Below are 14,810 nucleotides of genomic sequence, written 5' to 3'. Positions count from 1 at the left end.
ATACAAAATGGCAAATTACTCCCCCTTTTTTTTTAATAGAAACAGGATTGGTTTATTAAGCTGTACCTTAGCACAGGCGCTGGGGCTTGCCTGTGGTGCTCTTGGTATACAAAGCCCGGACTGTTCTGCCAGTTCTTTTTGAACAGTGACACCAGGAAATTGACAGCCAAGTGGCTATTGTACACCAGCTCATCACCTGTCATCTTCCCGTGGCCAACAGCCACCAGACACAGCACCTTCTTCATCTGGAACGTGATTGTAGATTTCACTTCATGGACTTCGGCCACCATGATCTCACTGCAGGTCAAGAAGGAAGGGAACTTGCTAGCCTTCTTCAAGCTGGGTGCAGGATTCATGGGATCTGCTTGATGAGAGACTCTGAAGCTAAAAAGGCATCATCCTTCTTGGCCAGCTTCCTGACCAGTTTCTTATTCTTGTTGAGTTTCTTCAGCACCTCAGTGTCCATGTGGGGTAAGGGGTGTCCAACCTTTTGGCGTTTATGGGCCACAGTGAGAGAGGAATTGTATTGGGCCACAGATTAAATACACAAACGCTAACAAAAACTGATGAGCAACACAAGGTTTTAAGTAAATTTACGGTTTTGTGATGGCTGCACATTCATAGCCATCTTGGGCTGCAAGCAGCCCACAGGCCTCGGGTTCCACACCCCTGAGGGATATTCACACTCTTGGCCTCCTGACAGTGCTGCTGGTCCCCCGGAACACAGATGGAGAACTTGAGGTGGAGGGGGCCTTAAGCCGATGATGCCTGAGAAGCATATGTCCTTCTGAGGGTCATAATTCTTCAAGCTGATCTGCAGCTCCTCCGACCCCAAAACCTGTGGTGCTTGCCCTGGTTCCCAGGCAGCACATCCAGCACCACCGCATGGAGGGTGTCACGGGAGACTGTGCTGCTCACGCTGCAAAAACCGGAAAAGAGCTCATTTTTTAAATCTCCATTTTTCCTATTTAAATATCCATTATTTTTAAAATAATTTCTTTTTAAAAATTTTACTTATTGATTTTAGCCCTGATTGGTGTATCTCAGTGGACTGAGCACCTGTTCGATTCCCAGTCAAGACCCATGCCTTGGTTGTGGGCCAGGTCCTCAGATGGGGGCACGAGAGAGGCAACCAATTGCTGTTTCTCTCACACATCAGGTTTCCCTCCCTGTCTTTCTCTCTCCTTTCCCCTCTCTCTAAAAATAAGTCAAGTCTTTAATTTTTTTAATTTATTGATTTTAGAGAGAGAGAGAAAGAGAGGGAGAGAAACATCGATTTGTTGTTTCATCTATCTGTCCATTCACTGGTTGATTCTCATATGTGCCCTGACTAGGGATAGAACCACAGCCTTGGCTTATGGGGATGATGGCTCCAACCAACTTAGCAACACAGCGAGGGCTAAATATCCATTCTTGTTTCCTACTGGTTCTTTCATTTATTGGACGAACCATCCTACAACATTAATCCAGAGCCTTGTTCTCAAGAAAGTGTTTGAATTGCACCCCTTGATTTTGTCACAGAAACCTTTGTTTAAACAAAGGTTAGCCCCTTGGTATTTATGCAGACCCCTTACTTCCATTCTGGTCTGGAATCTAATCATGTTTGTGTCACCTCACTTTTTATAACCTCTATTGTTTCTACTACCAGTGGAAGGTAGGTTCTGGAGAAAAAAAATGAAATTAGTCTGTCTAGTTCCAGTTTCAGTAATAATTCTCTAAGATTATTCTAGAACAATAATATTCTGACTAAATCTGAGCCAGCACGTTAATTTTCCCCATTTTTAACTGTCCCAAATCACAGCTGTTCAACTTGTGAATCAAGATAAGGCATATATAGTTGACAGCCAAGAATGAGAGAAAGAGGAAACCATGTAATTAAACACCATGTTTGATTGTAATTACATTTATAACACAACACCGAGCCTTCTTGGGGACACCAACTGTCTACAATTAGAAGATAAGCTGTGCCCTGGCTGGCGTAGCTCAGTGGTTTGAGCTTGGGCTGCAAACCAAAGCATCGCGGGTTCAATTCCCAGTCAGGGCACATGCCTGGGTTGCAGGCCACATGAGAGGCAACCACACATTAATGTTTCTCTCTCTCTCTTTCTCCCTCCCTTCCCCTCTCCAAAAAATAAATAAATAAATCTTTAAAAAAAAAAGAAGATAAGCTGTGTGGATAAAGAATCATTACTGATTGTAAAATAAGACTTCACTGGGTTAATTCTTAAATTTTTAATGAAAAATTTCATTTAATTCAAGAACTTTAATTTCATCAAATATTCAATAATGTTCCAATTTCTAATTGTCATCTTTTTTTACAGTTTACTTGAATTAGGATCCGAATAAGTTCCCCAGATTGTGATAGGTCTTTGATAGGTCTTTTAAGTGACTTTTAATCTGTAGATTCTATCTCTCTAAATTTATTTGTTCAAGAAATTAGATCCTGGGGACTTCTGGTCGAGATGGTGGCATAGGCAGACAGGGCTCACCTATTCAACAACCACAAAATTATAACTAAAATATAGAACAACCATCGCTCAGAACTGACAGAATTCAAGTTGAAAAGTCTGACAACTATGGGATTAAAAAACTACACCCACCCAGACTGGTAGGAGGGGTGCAGACACAGAGCAGTTTGGTCCCACATCCACGTGTGGTGGATAAAAATTCAGGAAGGATATCTCAGGAGTGAGGAGTCCCAGCCTCACACCAGCACCCCCACCCCCCAGCACAGGGTTCCAGTGCCAGGAAGATAAGTCTCCACAATTTCTGGCTGGAAAAACCAGCAGGGATTGAGTTGGTGGACGAAACTCTGGCCCAAGCAGTTCTTAAAGAAACCACACATGGACTCACCTGCTCAGACTCACTCCCTCTGGGCACCGGGGCAGGGAAGGCAGCTTGAGGGGCACCAGTGGTGTGCAGGGGGATACTGAGGTGTCTGGCATTGTTGCAGGTGGGCACAGGTAACCAGGTTCTTGGTGATTGTGCACAAAGAATTGAACTGAACACACAAGAGAGTTTATAGCAGAAAGAAAGAGAGAGAGAGAGAGAGCAGATTTATTAAGCAATAGTTCACTCCACAGAGCATGGGAATGGGCCAACTCCAAGCAGAGACTGACCTCAGGGGCTGGAGGGATTTTATTCTTATAGGGCAGATATTCCTGACTAGTTTTGGCGGGGCTTTATTGCATATGTACATGAAATTATATTACTTTAAAGCTACTGCACATGTGGTCTCCCATGATTTTCCTTGATTGGCCATTGGGCAAGATGGTCAAAAAATGTTAATTTATTATAATGCTATTATAATGAAGCAAAGGTCATGTAGCGTCTTCTGTGCAGGAGCATTCAAGATCTACCATGATTCAGTGCTTTTCCAGAAAGCAAAACAGGGTCTCTGTTCTGTATCAATGTCCTTTGTCTTAGCCCTGGGGCACCTCCAGAATTTCCTTTTTCCTGATTATCTCTTGCCTCAGCATCAAAGTGAGAAGAGGCCATTGTACCTTTTCAGGACCCTTCCCCAACAGAGCCAGCAGACTAGTCCTGTATGGAAGAGTCCATCAACCTGGCTAACATTGTTTGATCTGTCTTGGACATTCCCAGAGACTCCGCCCCACCCATTTTACAGGCCCACCCAACCTGCTTTTCCATATGAATGGCTGGTCTTGGCTCAGGCTTTACAACTTCCTAAATCCTCTCACACAAGCAGCAGCTGGCCTCAGTGAGCCCCAGGCCTCACTGGGTCTTATAGCTTCCCAGGGTCTGGATTTTGTTGGTTGCATTCTTGATAGGTAGTTTACTGACAAAGACACCAGCCCACAGTGTCCGCGGCATTATGGATGAAACATGAGACAAATTCATGTGGACTACCAAGTCCTGTGGAGGAAAAGGGACAGCACAGCTACCCTCTCAAGGGGCTGGTGCCTCAGAGCGGCCTGGCCACTCTCTCTAGGGGAGAGTGCCCTGATCCTTCCCTCCACAGGGTTTTTATTGGCTTTTAAGTTGCACAGGAATACAGGCAAAGTTCATTAATCATTGTCAGGCAATAAGGATCAAATAGATAACATACAAAGAACTACGAGGGCTTATTCTAAGTTAGGGTCTGTTAGCTAAAGGGCTACAAAACTTGGAGAAACAAACTCATTTCCTGTTCCACCTTTATCCTTTAATGGAGAGCATTCTTAGCAAAGCAGGTTTCACAGGAGTTTACTATTCTTTCTCAGTCCTGATCACCCAGGGAAACCTGCCCTTTCCAGCATAGGTCCTCACTGCCCTCTGTCATTGTTTCAGGATTAAGTCAGGCAGGAGAAGTAAGGCAGCCAAGAGATTAAGAGACTTCTCACAGGCAGAATGAGGACTCAGGCTTTGTCAAAGCTGAAGGGTGAGGGTACATCACCCCCTTTCTCTATAGCCCCCCAAGTCCTTCCCTGGGACCTCCACGTGATCATGCCTGTCTTAGATCATTCCCCTCTTGGGGAATCTTACCCGTCATTGGCTAACTGATCAAGCATTGGGGGCCAGTTATGGAAAAAGGAGCAGAAGCGGCACTCCTGCCAGGGACATAAGCTTTGTCTCCTTAGTGGCTTATAGTTGGAAGGTTGCTCACTCAGCCTTAGCCATGGGGGGGTTACATCTCCTGAAACCAGGCAGGGCAGCTCCCAACAGTTTACCATGTCCCTGCATCTCATATAATTTTTATAAGTTGTTAGTTGGATCTAGAAGTTTAATCGCGTTCAGGATTTATATTTTTGAGTGGTAGGGGTGGGAGTAAGACTAACTTATGGGTGGCAGCACGTTCTTCGTCAGAGAGCACATAATATTTGGTGGTTTCCTTCTCTGGTGTTGGCAGGTGTCAGGGCTTAATGCCTCCATTTCTTAATTTACTAGAGGTTGCAAAATGGTGGTAACCTCTCATTCCTCATTCACTTATTAGCTGCCATACTTTTTCAAAGAGAAACTTTATCTCATCTACTGTATTAGTTCCCTGAGGACGTCGTAAAAAGCAACCACAAACTTCAGGACTTAAAAACAACAGAGATTTATCCTTTCACAGGCTCTAGGGGAGAATGTTCTTTGCCCCTTTCAACTTGTGGTGGCTGCTGGCACTCCTTGTGTCTGCATCACACCGATTTCTACCACTCTGGATACATTTCTTCTTCCTCTTCTGTCTGTTCACCTCTGTGTGTCCTTTATAAATATAATTTGTCATTGGATTTAGGGCCTACCAGTGTATATACTAGGATGAGCTCATCACAAAATCCTTAACCTAATTACACTACCAAAGTCCCGTTTCCCAAATAAGGTAACATTCACAGGTTCTGGGGATTAGGACAGGGACACATCTTTTGGGGGCCATCATTTAACTTAGCACATCTACTATTTGGTACTTGATGGTACAGTTCATGTAGGAAAGGCTGAATAAATGCTTGATTATTTTTCTTTATTTACCAGTCTTCAAAGTAATGAGTTGTTTCCTTAGCATCCTCTGATGGTGGCTAATTAGAATTTTCATGTTGTTTTTTTAGCATTATCAATGAATAGATTTAAATATTTGATGTGGTTCAACTTGCTGCAAGTGCTATCCTACTGATATTCAAATGTGTCTCACCTTTGACAAGTAGGACCTTCTTCTTTGATGTGATTCTAGTAGTCCTTGATATCTTCTGTTATGAGTTGAATTGTGTCCCCCTAAAAAGATGTGTTAAAGCCCTAACCACAGTCCTTCAGAAAAATGACTTTATTTGGAAATACAGTCTTTATAGAGGCAATCAATTTATTTATTTATTTATTTTTAGACAGAGGGGAAGGGGGAGAGAGAGGGAGAGAAACATCAATGAGTGGTTGCCTCTTTCATGCCCCCCACTGGGGACCTGGAGTGCAACCCAGGTATGTGCTCTGACTAGGAATTGACCCTTTGGTTTGCAGCCCGCGCTCAATCCACTGAGCTACACCAGCCAGGGCTTAATTGCTCACTTTCTTTATCATACACTTCATATTCAAAACAAAACAAAACAGAATACATAAGCAAATACTAATGGCACCAATACTGAGGACAGTGAAAAGATATTTTTCTTATTTTTGTCCTTAGAGAATATCACACTACATGTTTACTTAATATGGTAAAATTACAGTGTTTTAAAGTTGCTTGGGAAAGTTCTTCTTCATGGATGTTATGGAATATACCATTAGGTTGATTTGATTCATTTTATTTTCAGTTTTGGGATTTTTTTTTCAAAAGATAATTTTGTTTTATAATTAAGTGAAATATTTGTTTTCAGAATCTACTCTAAAAAAATATAGTTAAGTAAGTCTAGCTTCTATTTCTGTCCTGTCACAATATTTTCTACTTCTAGTAACTTTTTTAGAAAAGTAGTTTATCTTTCCTATTTATTTATTTTATTTAAATTATTTTATTGTTGCTCAATTACAGTTGTCTGTGTTTACCCACCACCACTCCCCTCACCAGGCAAACCCACCTCCCTCCCTTGCTTCCACTCCTCCTTGGTTTTGTCCGTGTGTCCTTTCTAGTCATTCCTGAAAGCCCTTTCCCTCTTCTCTCCATTATCCCCTCCCACCTCTCCTCTGGTTACTGTCAGATTTTTCTTAATTCCAATGTCTCTGGTTATATTTAGCTTGTTTCCTTCTTTTATCTTTCCTTTTTTTAAAAAGATATGTAAGCAAGGGTATGTGTACACATTTTTATTATTCCCCTTTTCTTAAACAGAATGCAAATAACAATTTTTTCTACTTTGCTTTTTTCACTGAACACTGTATCGTGAAGATCATTCACTAGTGGTCTATACAGATATTCCTCACCCCTTGTTACAGTTGCACAGAACTCCAATGTTTGCAAATACCATAGTTTACTCAGCCAATCTCCCTACATGCACATGTAGGGTATGTTTCTATTATTTTAGTGTTAACAATTAGTCCCACAAAGAATAGTCCTGGAGCATAAATCTGTTCATATTTTTGCCACTATATCTGCGGGACAGAGTCCTGAAACTGGTATTGCTGAGTCAATGGCCAAATTTATAGGTAATTTTGCTAAATGTAATTGGGCACATGTATTACTAAGCAACTTGATAAATAGTTGAATTCCAACTGATATATCAGTATTCAGTTTAAGAAGTCTGCTCTCATGACAGCATATAACTATTACATTTACATACAAAAGTGGTGTACTTACCACTTGAGGTATCAAACTTTGGCCAAACTTCTTGTGGATAAATAAATCACTGACCATTTGGCATCATCATTAAAATCTAATTATAGTTTTCTACAAAATGAGTTTGAAAGACCTCTCCCTTGTTTTGATGATGTCGATGTAGCTATTGTATATTTACCATAAATAATAAAAACATCCACCAAATTAAAGCACTTCCTAGTAACTCTGATCTTCCCAACAATCATATGTAGTGGTTTTTATTCCACCTTATCAATACACAGAGGTTTAGTTACTGCAGGTCACACAGCAGAGTTAATGTTAGAGTCAAGCTTTATTCCACAAAGACTCTGCACTCTAAGGTAATTTATTTTTACAAAACCACCAGAAACTGGCTTACATTTTGGTATACAGAAAATAACTGCAAGTTAGTTGCTGTTTTAAGACATGGAAAAGCAATTTCAAATTATGTTAGATGGGAGGAAGTGGACATTTTAAAAAACCTTAGAAGTAATTTGTGTGGTCAGCAATTTATTCTTTTTTTTCTTTTTAAGATTTTATTTATTTATTTCCAGAGAGGGAAGGGAGGGAGAAAAAGAGAGAGAGAGAAACATCAATGAGCAGTTGCTGGGGGTCATGGCCTGCAACCCAGGCATGTATCCTGACTGGGAATCGAACCTGCGACACTTTGGTTCGCAGCCCATGCTCAATTCACTGAGCTACGCCAGCCAGGGCAGCAATTTATTCTTATACAATGCATCAAAAATTGCTACATGTAGAAATCAATGTGGTTTGGGGTTTTTTTTTTTTTTTTGGTAAAGACCTAAAATTAGGTGAAATCTGAATGTAGTATAATTTTGGGGGTTAGGACTAAATACATCAGTGTTTTAATATCTCGAATAAATGTTGTAATTATGAACTACTGCTTTACAACAGGGATTTCCACCAGGATTAATAAGTTTGAGAAATAAGATCGTTCCTCTTCACTACTGTATCTTCCAAAAATGCCTAACACTTCTGAGCATATAAAGGGTGCATGATGCCTAAACATGCTAAATAATTAGCTTTATTATTTATTTATTATTATTTAAGAATATGGAAGGTGAAGGGAAATCATATAAGGTGATTTTAGTTGAAGCTAATTTCCATGAGCAGACTTTTAGATTTACCTTTCTTGGGGGGTGAGGAGGTGTTAAATTTAATAACAAAAACATCACTAGGTAGTCACATCCTCTCCTTGTTATTCATATCCTCCACCCCTCAAATCCTCAATGTTCGTTATACAACGGGGTCAAAGCAGCCCTTGGGGAGTGTTATCCCTGAAACATGGATTATGATTCAAAAAGAGACACAAAATTCAGCTCCTTTTAAAAAACAAAACAAAACAAAAACCTGGAGAAACTTTTAGGTTAAAACAAGAAAACAAAAAAACCCCCCACAAAACAAAACTTAAAATATTCTCATAGCCACCTCAGAAGTAGATCTTATCCTTCCACATAGAACATGCCTTCATATCTGCAGGTAAATTTTCTTCTGTCTTGGCATTGTTTAAAAAGTCATTTGGACAGTAAAACATTTAAATGTTTGGACATGTAAGGTTTGGTGTTTGTTTACAGTATATTAAAATTTATGCATTGATTTTTTTCCCCTTTTCTTCTTTTGTTTGGCAGTTACCCAGTGTTTAGGCAGAATATTAGTATTAAAAGATAGAAGTAACTTTTCATCTGCCAAATGAAAACATTTTGAAATTAAAAAAAGGGATTCATCACAAAGAAATAGCACTATCATGTATTTATCTTTTTAAGTATATGGCTGTTACAATGTATGAATTCATGAAGGAAATCCAGTATAAATATTTCATATAGTACATGGAATTGCTAAACTTAGAAGGGTTCATCAAGCTTCTGGGCAGAAAGAAGAGAAAGTTAGAATAAAAACAATTTAAATACAATGCTAAATCCAGCCCTACATGGGAGTTTTCCATTTACAGATTTTCAGTTTTCTGAATTAAAGGGCTGTAGCCTCCAAATTGTGCAGACCCACTATTTTGGCAAAAGATCAGAGAATGTCTCTTTCTGAAACTAAATTGGCTGGCACACCTGTTTTGATTGAAGGCATGTCATAGCAAAATGAGGATTGAGAAACGATGAATTGGAATGGAATCCATGATGGTTACTTAGATGCCAGGCACACTAGGGAAGATATCTGAGAAAATATTAATATAGTATTTAAGCAATGTTGCAATTTACAGTGTGTAAAGAGACAGGCAAACTCAGACAGGACCCCCATGTAGTCTGAGGGTCTTCAGGATGCCAGGACTGGGTTTTCTGCTTTTTTAAAAAGATTTTATTTGTTTTTAGAGAGGGGAAGAGAGGAAGTTTGATAGGTTGCCTCTGGTTTGCAGGATGACACTCAACCCACTGAGCCATGCAGGTCAGGGTTGGGTTTTCTACTTTTTAAATCCAGTAACTATATTCCATTATTTCTTAGGTCAAGACCCAATCAAAGCATACCTGTCATCAATCCCTCCACCAATAATTCTGTGGACAGTAAATCTCATAATTGTTCCCATGTCCTGTCTGCAGTGGTCTTATCTTAACGGCAAAAAACACTGGATCATTTAGTTAAGAATACCAAGTGGTAGGGAACAAAACAAAGTGGAAGGTGAGGGATTCCATGTGAAAACAGTTGGTAGCATGTATATAAGGAGATAACACGAAGTCCTCATAAAATACTGCAGTGAAATTGACCAGGAATGATATAACCTTACAAGCTGATAGTCAGTTGAATGTTAAATAGAATCACAATTTTGTTTATCAGGAATACTATGATTTCCTGTGTATTTTTAAGAAGTGCTTCCAAAGAGGCAGCTGTGCAGGCAACCAAGAAGCAACTGAGTGTTTAAAGAGTAGGAAGCTCAGATGGCGTTAAATCTCAAGGTTAATAGATATTCTCTAAATCTGTTCATAAACCTATCCACAACTTCTCATTTCAGAGTATTACTGGCCTCTGCTTTCTCGAATCTCTTCCGTTCATGTCCTAGCAGGTTACATCTGCTCTTCTCTCTAAAAGCATATCTGGTATTAAAATCTGCTTTCAGCGGCATAGAACTTTGACACTTTCCTTTTGTCTTTTGAGGATAAACTCCGTCACTCATCCAGACTACATTCCATGTCTTTCAAAATTCCTAAGGACAAGAAAATTAGGTACTATGAATTGTGCCTTCTAAACATTCTTTTCTGCGTGAAATGTTGACATAAAGGTGGGATTTGCTTGGGCAAAGTAGGTCAAATTCACTCCAATTTATGGACATTTTTCTGCCAGCTGTCTTGCAGTGAGAGACCATGTGAGTCGGTGGGTTGGAGTATTTCAGACTTTAGTCACTACACGCTGGCCACGTAGAGCCATAGAATTTTTGCAGCATTTTTTAAAAACTAGGAAGAGTTATCATGTTGTCATAATCTGGTAGCGGGTGTTTTGGTTTGTTTTCTTGGCATTTGCATCACTGAGAGAAATCAGAGAAAGCAAGGGCCAGACCTTGGGAGAACTTAAACCCAAAGACTTTTTAACGTGTACTGGTGGAGATAAAAAAAAAACTCAGCCGATTTCCGGGTTTATGACTTCTGGAATGTGTTAACAGTGGACCCAAATCAGCTGTCACCCCACTTAGGAACACGCACACAACTTTGCAAGTCAAAGGTCCATATTGGGCGAGTGACGAGAACGCCTCGAACCGCTGAGTCCAAACCCAGATGCCAGCCCAGGCGATGATGACTCCGCATTTCGCACTCTGCCCGAAGTCCGAGCGCGCCACCGGCCGGAAGCTGGGCCACGTGACCTATCCTCCGCAGCCATTCCTGCAGGGGCAGCCGCTACCGTCTCTTCATTTCCTAGCTCTTTCCGCGCGGGAAGGTGCAAAAACGCTGGACAGGAGGCGGTCCCAGCTGCTTTGAACTCCAGTGTCACTAAAATTCACGCTTTTTTCCGGAGGAGTTTGCAAGCTCCCCGAACCGAAAGAACTGCCGATGACTCCACTCTGTGTGCCTACCTAGCGATCACGAGACTAAGGCGGGAGGCGACGGTCGGACTTCACTACTCCGGTCCCCGAACTCCGCCCGCCCAGCACCCTCCACGGCGCGCGACGACGCAGCTCTCGCGGTGCCTCGCGCTCAGCCCCGCCCACCTCTGCCCCCGCCCTTTCCGCCCCTCCCTCCCCCTCCGCCCTGTCTCTCGGCGGCAGCGGCGGCGGCGGCGGCTCGCGCAGCTCGTTGGCTCACTATATAAAGGAAAGAAGCAGGAGAACCGGACGGCTGGAGCTGCAGCCGGTGGCGGCAGCGGCGGTGCGGGGAGCGGCGACTGGTGGTGGTTTCCCTCTTTGGCGCGGGGTGGCGAGCGGGCAACGCCCCCCCGACCCCCTAAGGGTCGTGGCATTTTTTTTTTTTTTTAAAGGGCGATTCTCGAGGTTTTTTAAGCTTCGGGAGGACTGCCCCCTCCTCCTCCTCCTCTCACCGCTCCCCTTTACTCCTTCAGGATCCGATTTTGTTTTAAAATTTTCCCCCCAATCTTGCGGTGGCTTGCTTGGGTCACCCTCCAGCGTTTTGGGGTTTGGTTTTTTTTTTTGGTTTTGTTTTTATCTTGTTTTCTTGGGGTTGCCCCCCTCTTGTTTGTGTTGTGTGTTGGAAATGGCGAACTCGGCAAATACAAACACCGTGGTAAGGACTTGGTTCGGTGGCCGGCGGGGGCTTCGTTCAGGCGGCAGCAACGGCCGGACCGGGCGGGGGTGGGGACCGTGGCGACTCCCGGCCTCGACTCTTCCCCAGCCGCCCGCGCGGCCGCCGCCGCCGCTTCCCGCCTCCTGCCTCGGGCAGAGCGGGCCGGGGCGGCGGGCGCGGAGGGGGGGCGCCGAGGGCTCGCGGCGGCGGGGAGGGCGGGGGGCGTCGGCGGGGCCTGGGGCCGCTGCGGGGCGGTCCGGGCTGCGGAGGCCGTTGGGCCGGGGTGAGTGCGCGGCTCTGGCCCCAGACCCCGGCCGCCTGTAGGGAGGGCGGGAGGGGAGCCGCCGCTTCCCCCCGAAATGGGCCCGGCCGCGCTGGCTCGAGAAGGGCTCCCCCAGTAGCGTTAAAACAAAAACCGCGCCTGGGGAATTCGGTGAATTCCCCAAGACCACCGTGATCCACTTTAATGCGGTGGAAGGCTCGTGTCTACTTTGGGGGTTACTTTGGGTGTTTCTAGCGATCGTGCTTAGGGAGCCTTCTGGGGCCATTTTATGTTTTTTAAAAAAGGACGAAGGTTGAGAAGCACTTATCTCGGTTCCTTCGGAATCGGTAAAATGGCGAAGGGGAAGCAAAACCCCCAATCGTATCTCCGACTAGCAAAGCACCAAAGCAAACAAAAAAAGCCTACAGTGGTCAAAGTGCCCCCGCTTTCGCCTTGAAATTTGCCTACTTCTCCCTGTTTATCCCTTTTTGGTTACTTGCGATCACGTAGGTTTGCAAAAAGCAGTCACATAAATTACCTTTTCAGTCACCAACGCAATGTGATCACTAGTCCATCCCACTCTTATTTTTATTGTGACAATAAAACACGTTTTTGCCCGGTCCCAAATGCCGCAGACAAGCCCGCGGCCGCCCGACTCCATACCGTTGGCGACTCGGGTCGATCCATCATGGCTGCGGCCGCTTACCCTGCTTTTCAGTCCCTGAGCCTTGTGGTTCTCCTCCCTTTGGCTGCCCTGTTTATATAGAGCCATTGCCGCTCTCTAATATAGACTCTGCCAGGATGGGAAGGTGCTTTTCAGGCCTACGTCACCGCCTCTCCATTTAAACACCAGATCCGGCTTTAAATAGTGAGAGCTGCTGAGAGCAGGGCTGGGAGGTGCGTGCTCCCTAGGCGAGAGGCAGGCGCGTGTGGAGCTCAGTTTATTTCTAGATCCTTATACTGTAATTTTGCACCCAGCGGGGGCTGCTTTCAGAGCCCCAAGTTTTTGTTTTGAAGCAGCAGCTGGGATTTGCTGGCTTTGTTAGGGGAAAATAGAATTGCTGTCCCTTTGTATTTTATTTTTATTTTTTAAGGAGAGTTTTCAGCTTGTGTCTAATCGTCTTTGTATTAGAGGATGTGTGCATTATTGTCGGGCATTATTAACTCTTAGCTGCAGAGGACTTGGGTAGTATTTTGTTAACCAAGTGTTCAGGAAATACATTGTAAATATAACTTCCAGTATTTCATTACACTTTTCTGTAATATCGAAGACATGAACTTTTCAAATAGATTGTGTACAAACTGAATTTTAAGAAATTCTAAGTAGATTGTGATTTTTATTGCATCTGATATTAATGTAATATGCTATAAAAATAATCCAGTTATTTTCTGATATTGCACCAGGGACCAACACTTGTGAGAGGAACCCTCCTATTGATCATTAGCTAATGCACTATGGCCCTATAGGCTTGAAATGTCTGTACTGAAAATGAGGACAAACATCCGCAATTACTTTTTATTTCTTAAAATGCAGACACTGGCTCAAGTGAGGTTTAGCATTTTAAATACTAATTTGGAAATTACTTATTTCAAATAGCGCCAGTGTACCCACATGCTTTCAAAAACATAAATATTTTGAGGGCTTTTCAACTTAGGAACAATTCTGCTGAATTACTTTTGTGCATATGCTTCATGAAGAATACACATTCATTCACCCTTCAACTATAGTGCTTATGGATCCAGTAAGTGGTCAAGTTGTGGGTAACCTCTTGAGTAATTACTTTATAAATGTATTTTTGCAATTTAGTATTTATATAGCTGTAGATAAGGTGGTACCCCATAGTCAGATACACTTTTCTTATGTATAGAATCAGAATGTTAAATAGGGAGGCACTGTAGAGATGCAGTTTTTACATGAACAATTGAAAGTTCACAGTTGCAGACTTAGCAAAATAAAGCAAGCTAGTAAGTGGAACAGTAAAGGTGAGAACCCAGATACGGATATGAATTGTTTTTCTGGTTGTAATGAAAAGGAACAAGTAGTTTTCAATGGTTCAGGTAAGTTGTATGGAGAAACTTACTATTTGTGTTCTTGGCTAGACAGGGACACATTTTCTTAGAGGATTCCCTTGTGATAACAGTATTGCTGATGGAGATGCTAATGAAACATTTATTTCTGTTTCAGGTTTGCTTATAAGAGCAAACCCTTGGTTTTATTGGGTAGCCAGTAACTTTTACCTTAAGCAAGATATAGACACAAGGAATGGCAGAGAATTAAAAAAAAGCTGTTGACCTTAACTGCATGATAATGGATAGGATTTATAATGAGGCAGCTTTAGTTTTATCACTTTGACATGCAAACTTCCTTTTGTCTAACATTTAAAATTAGGATGTGAGCAAATTTTTGTTTTCCAACATTTGGTTTTTAAAAAAATACAGGAATTCTCCCACTTAGCTTCCACTCCCCCATCTTTGATTTCTGTTACCAGTGGTCAATCTAGTTCAAAATAATTAACTGGAAAATTTTAGAAATCAACAATTAATAAGGTTGAAATCTCCTGCCACTCTGCCCTGCCAGAGATATGCATCATCCCATCGTCCAGTATCCATGCTGTGTACACAACCCTCCCATTATTGACTGGCCCAGTATCGCAGTACTTGTGTTTAAGTA

At 42.5% G+C, this 14,810-nt stretch overlaps 1 protein-coding gene and 1 pseudogene across 1 annotated transcript in view; one reads left to right on the top strand and one right to left on the bottom strand.

Annotated features, from left to right (window-relative positions):
- LOC114492142 lies at positions 1-9,737 on the bottom strand (annotated as a pseudogene).
- Positions 9,738-11,380: 1,643 nt separating this feature from the next.
- Positions 11,381-14,810, top strand: part of GTF2A1 (general transcription factor IIA subunit 1) — a 47,631-nt gene continuing 44,201 nt past the window's right edge. Inside the window, exon 1 of the mRNA XM_028505582.2 lies at positions 11,381-11,877. Within this exon, the coding sequence (XP_028361383.1) occupies positions 11,848-11,877 (30 nt within the window). The 5' untranslated portion in view covers positions 11,381-11,847. The remainder of the gene's footprint in view (positions 11,878-14,810) is intronic.

The sequence above is a fragment of the Phyllostomus discolor genome, chromosome 1 (genome assembly GCF_004126475.2).
Source record: "Phyllostomus discolor isolate MPI-MPIP mPhyDis1 chromosome 1, mPhyDis1.pri.v3, whole genome shotgun sequence".
NCBI lineage: Eukaryota > Metazoa > Chordata > Mammalia > Chiroptera > Phyllostomidae > Phyllostomus > Phyllostomus discolor.
This window is presented reverse-complemented; position numbering and strand designations above follow the sequence as displayed.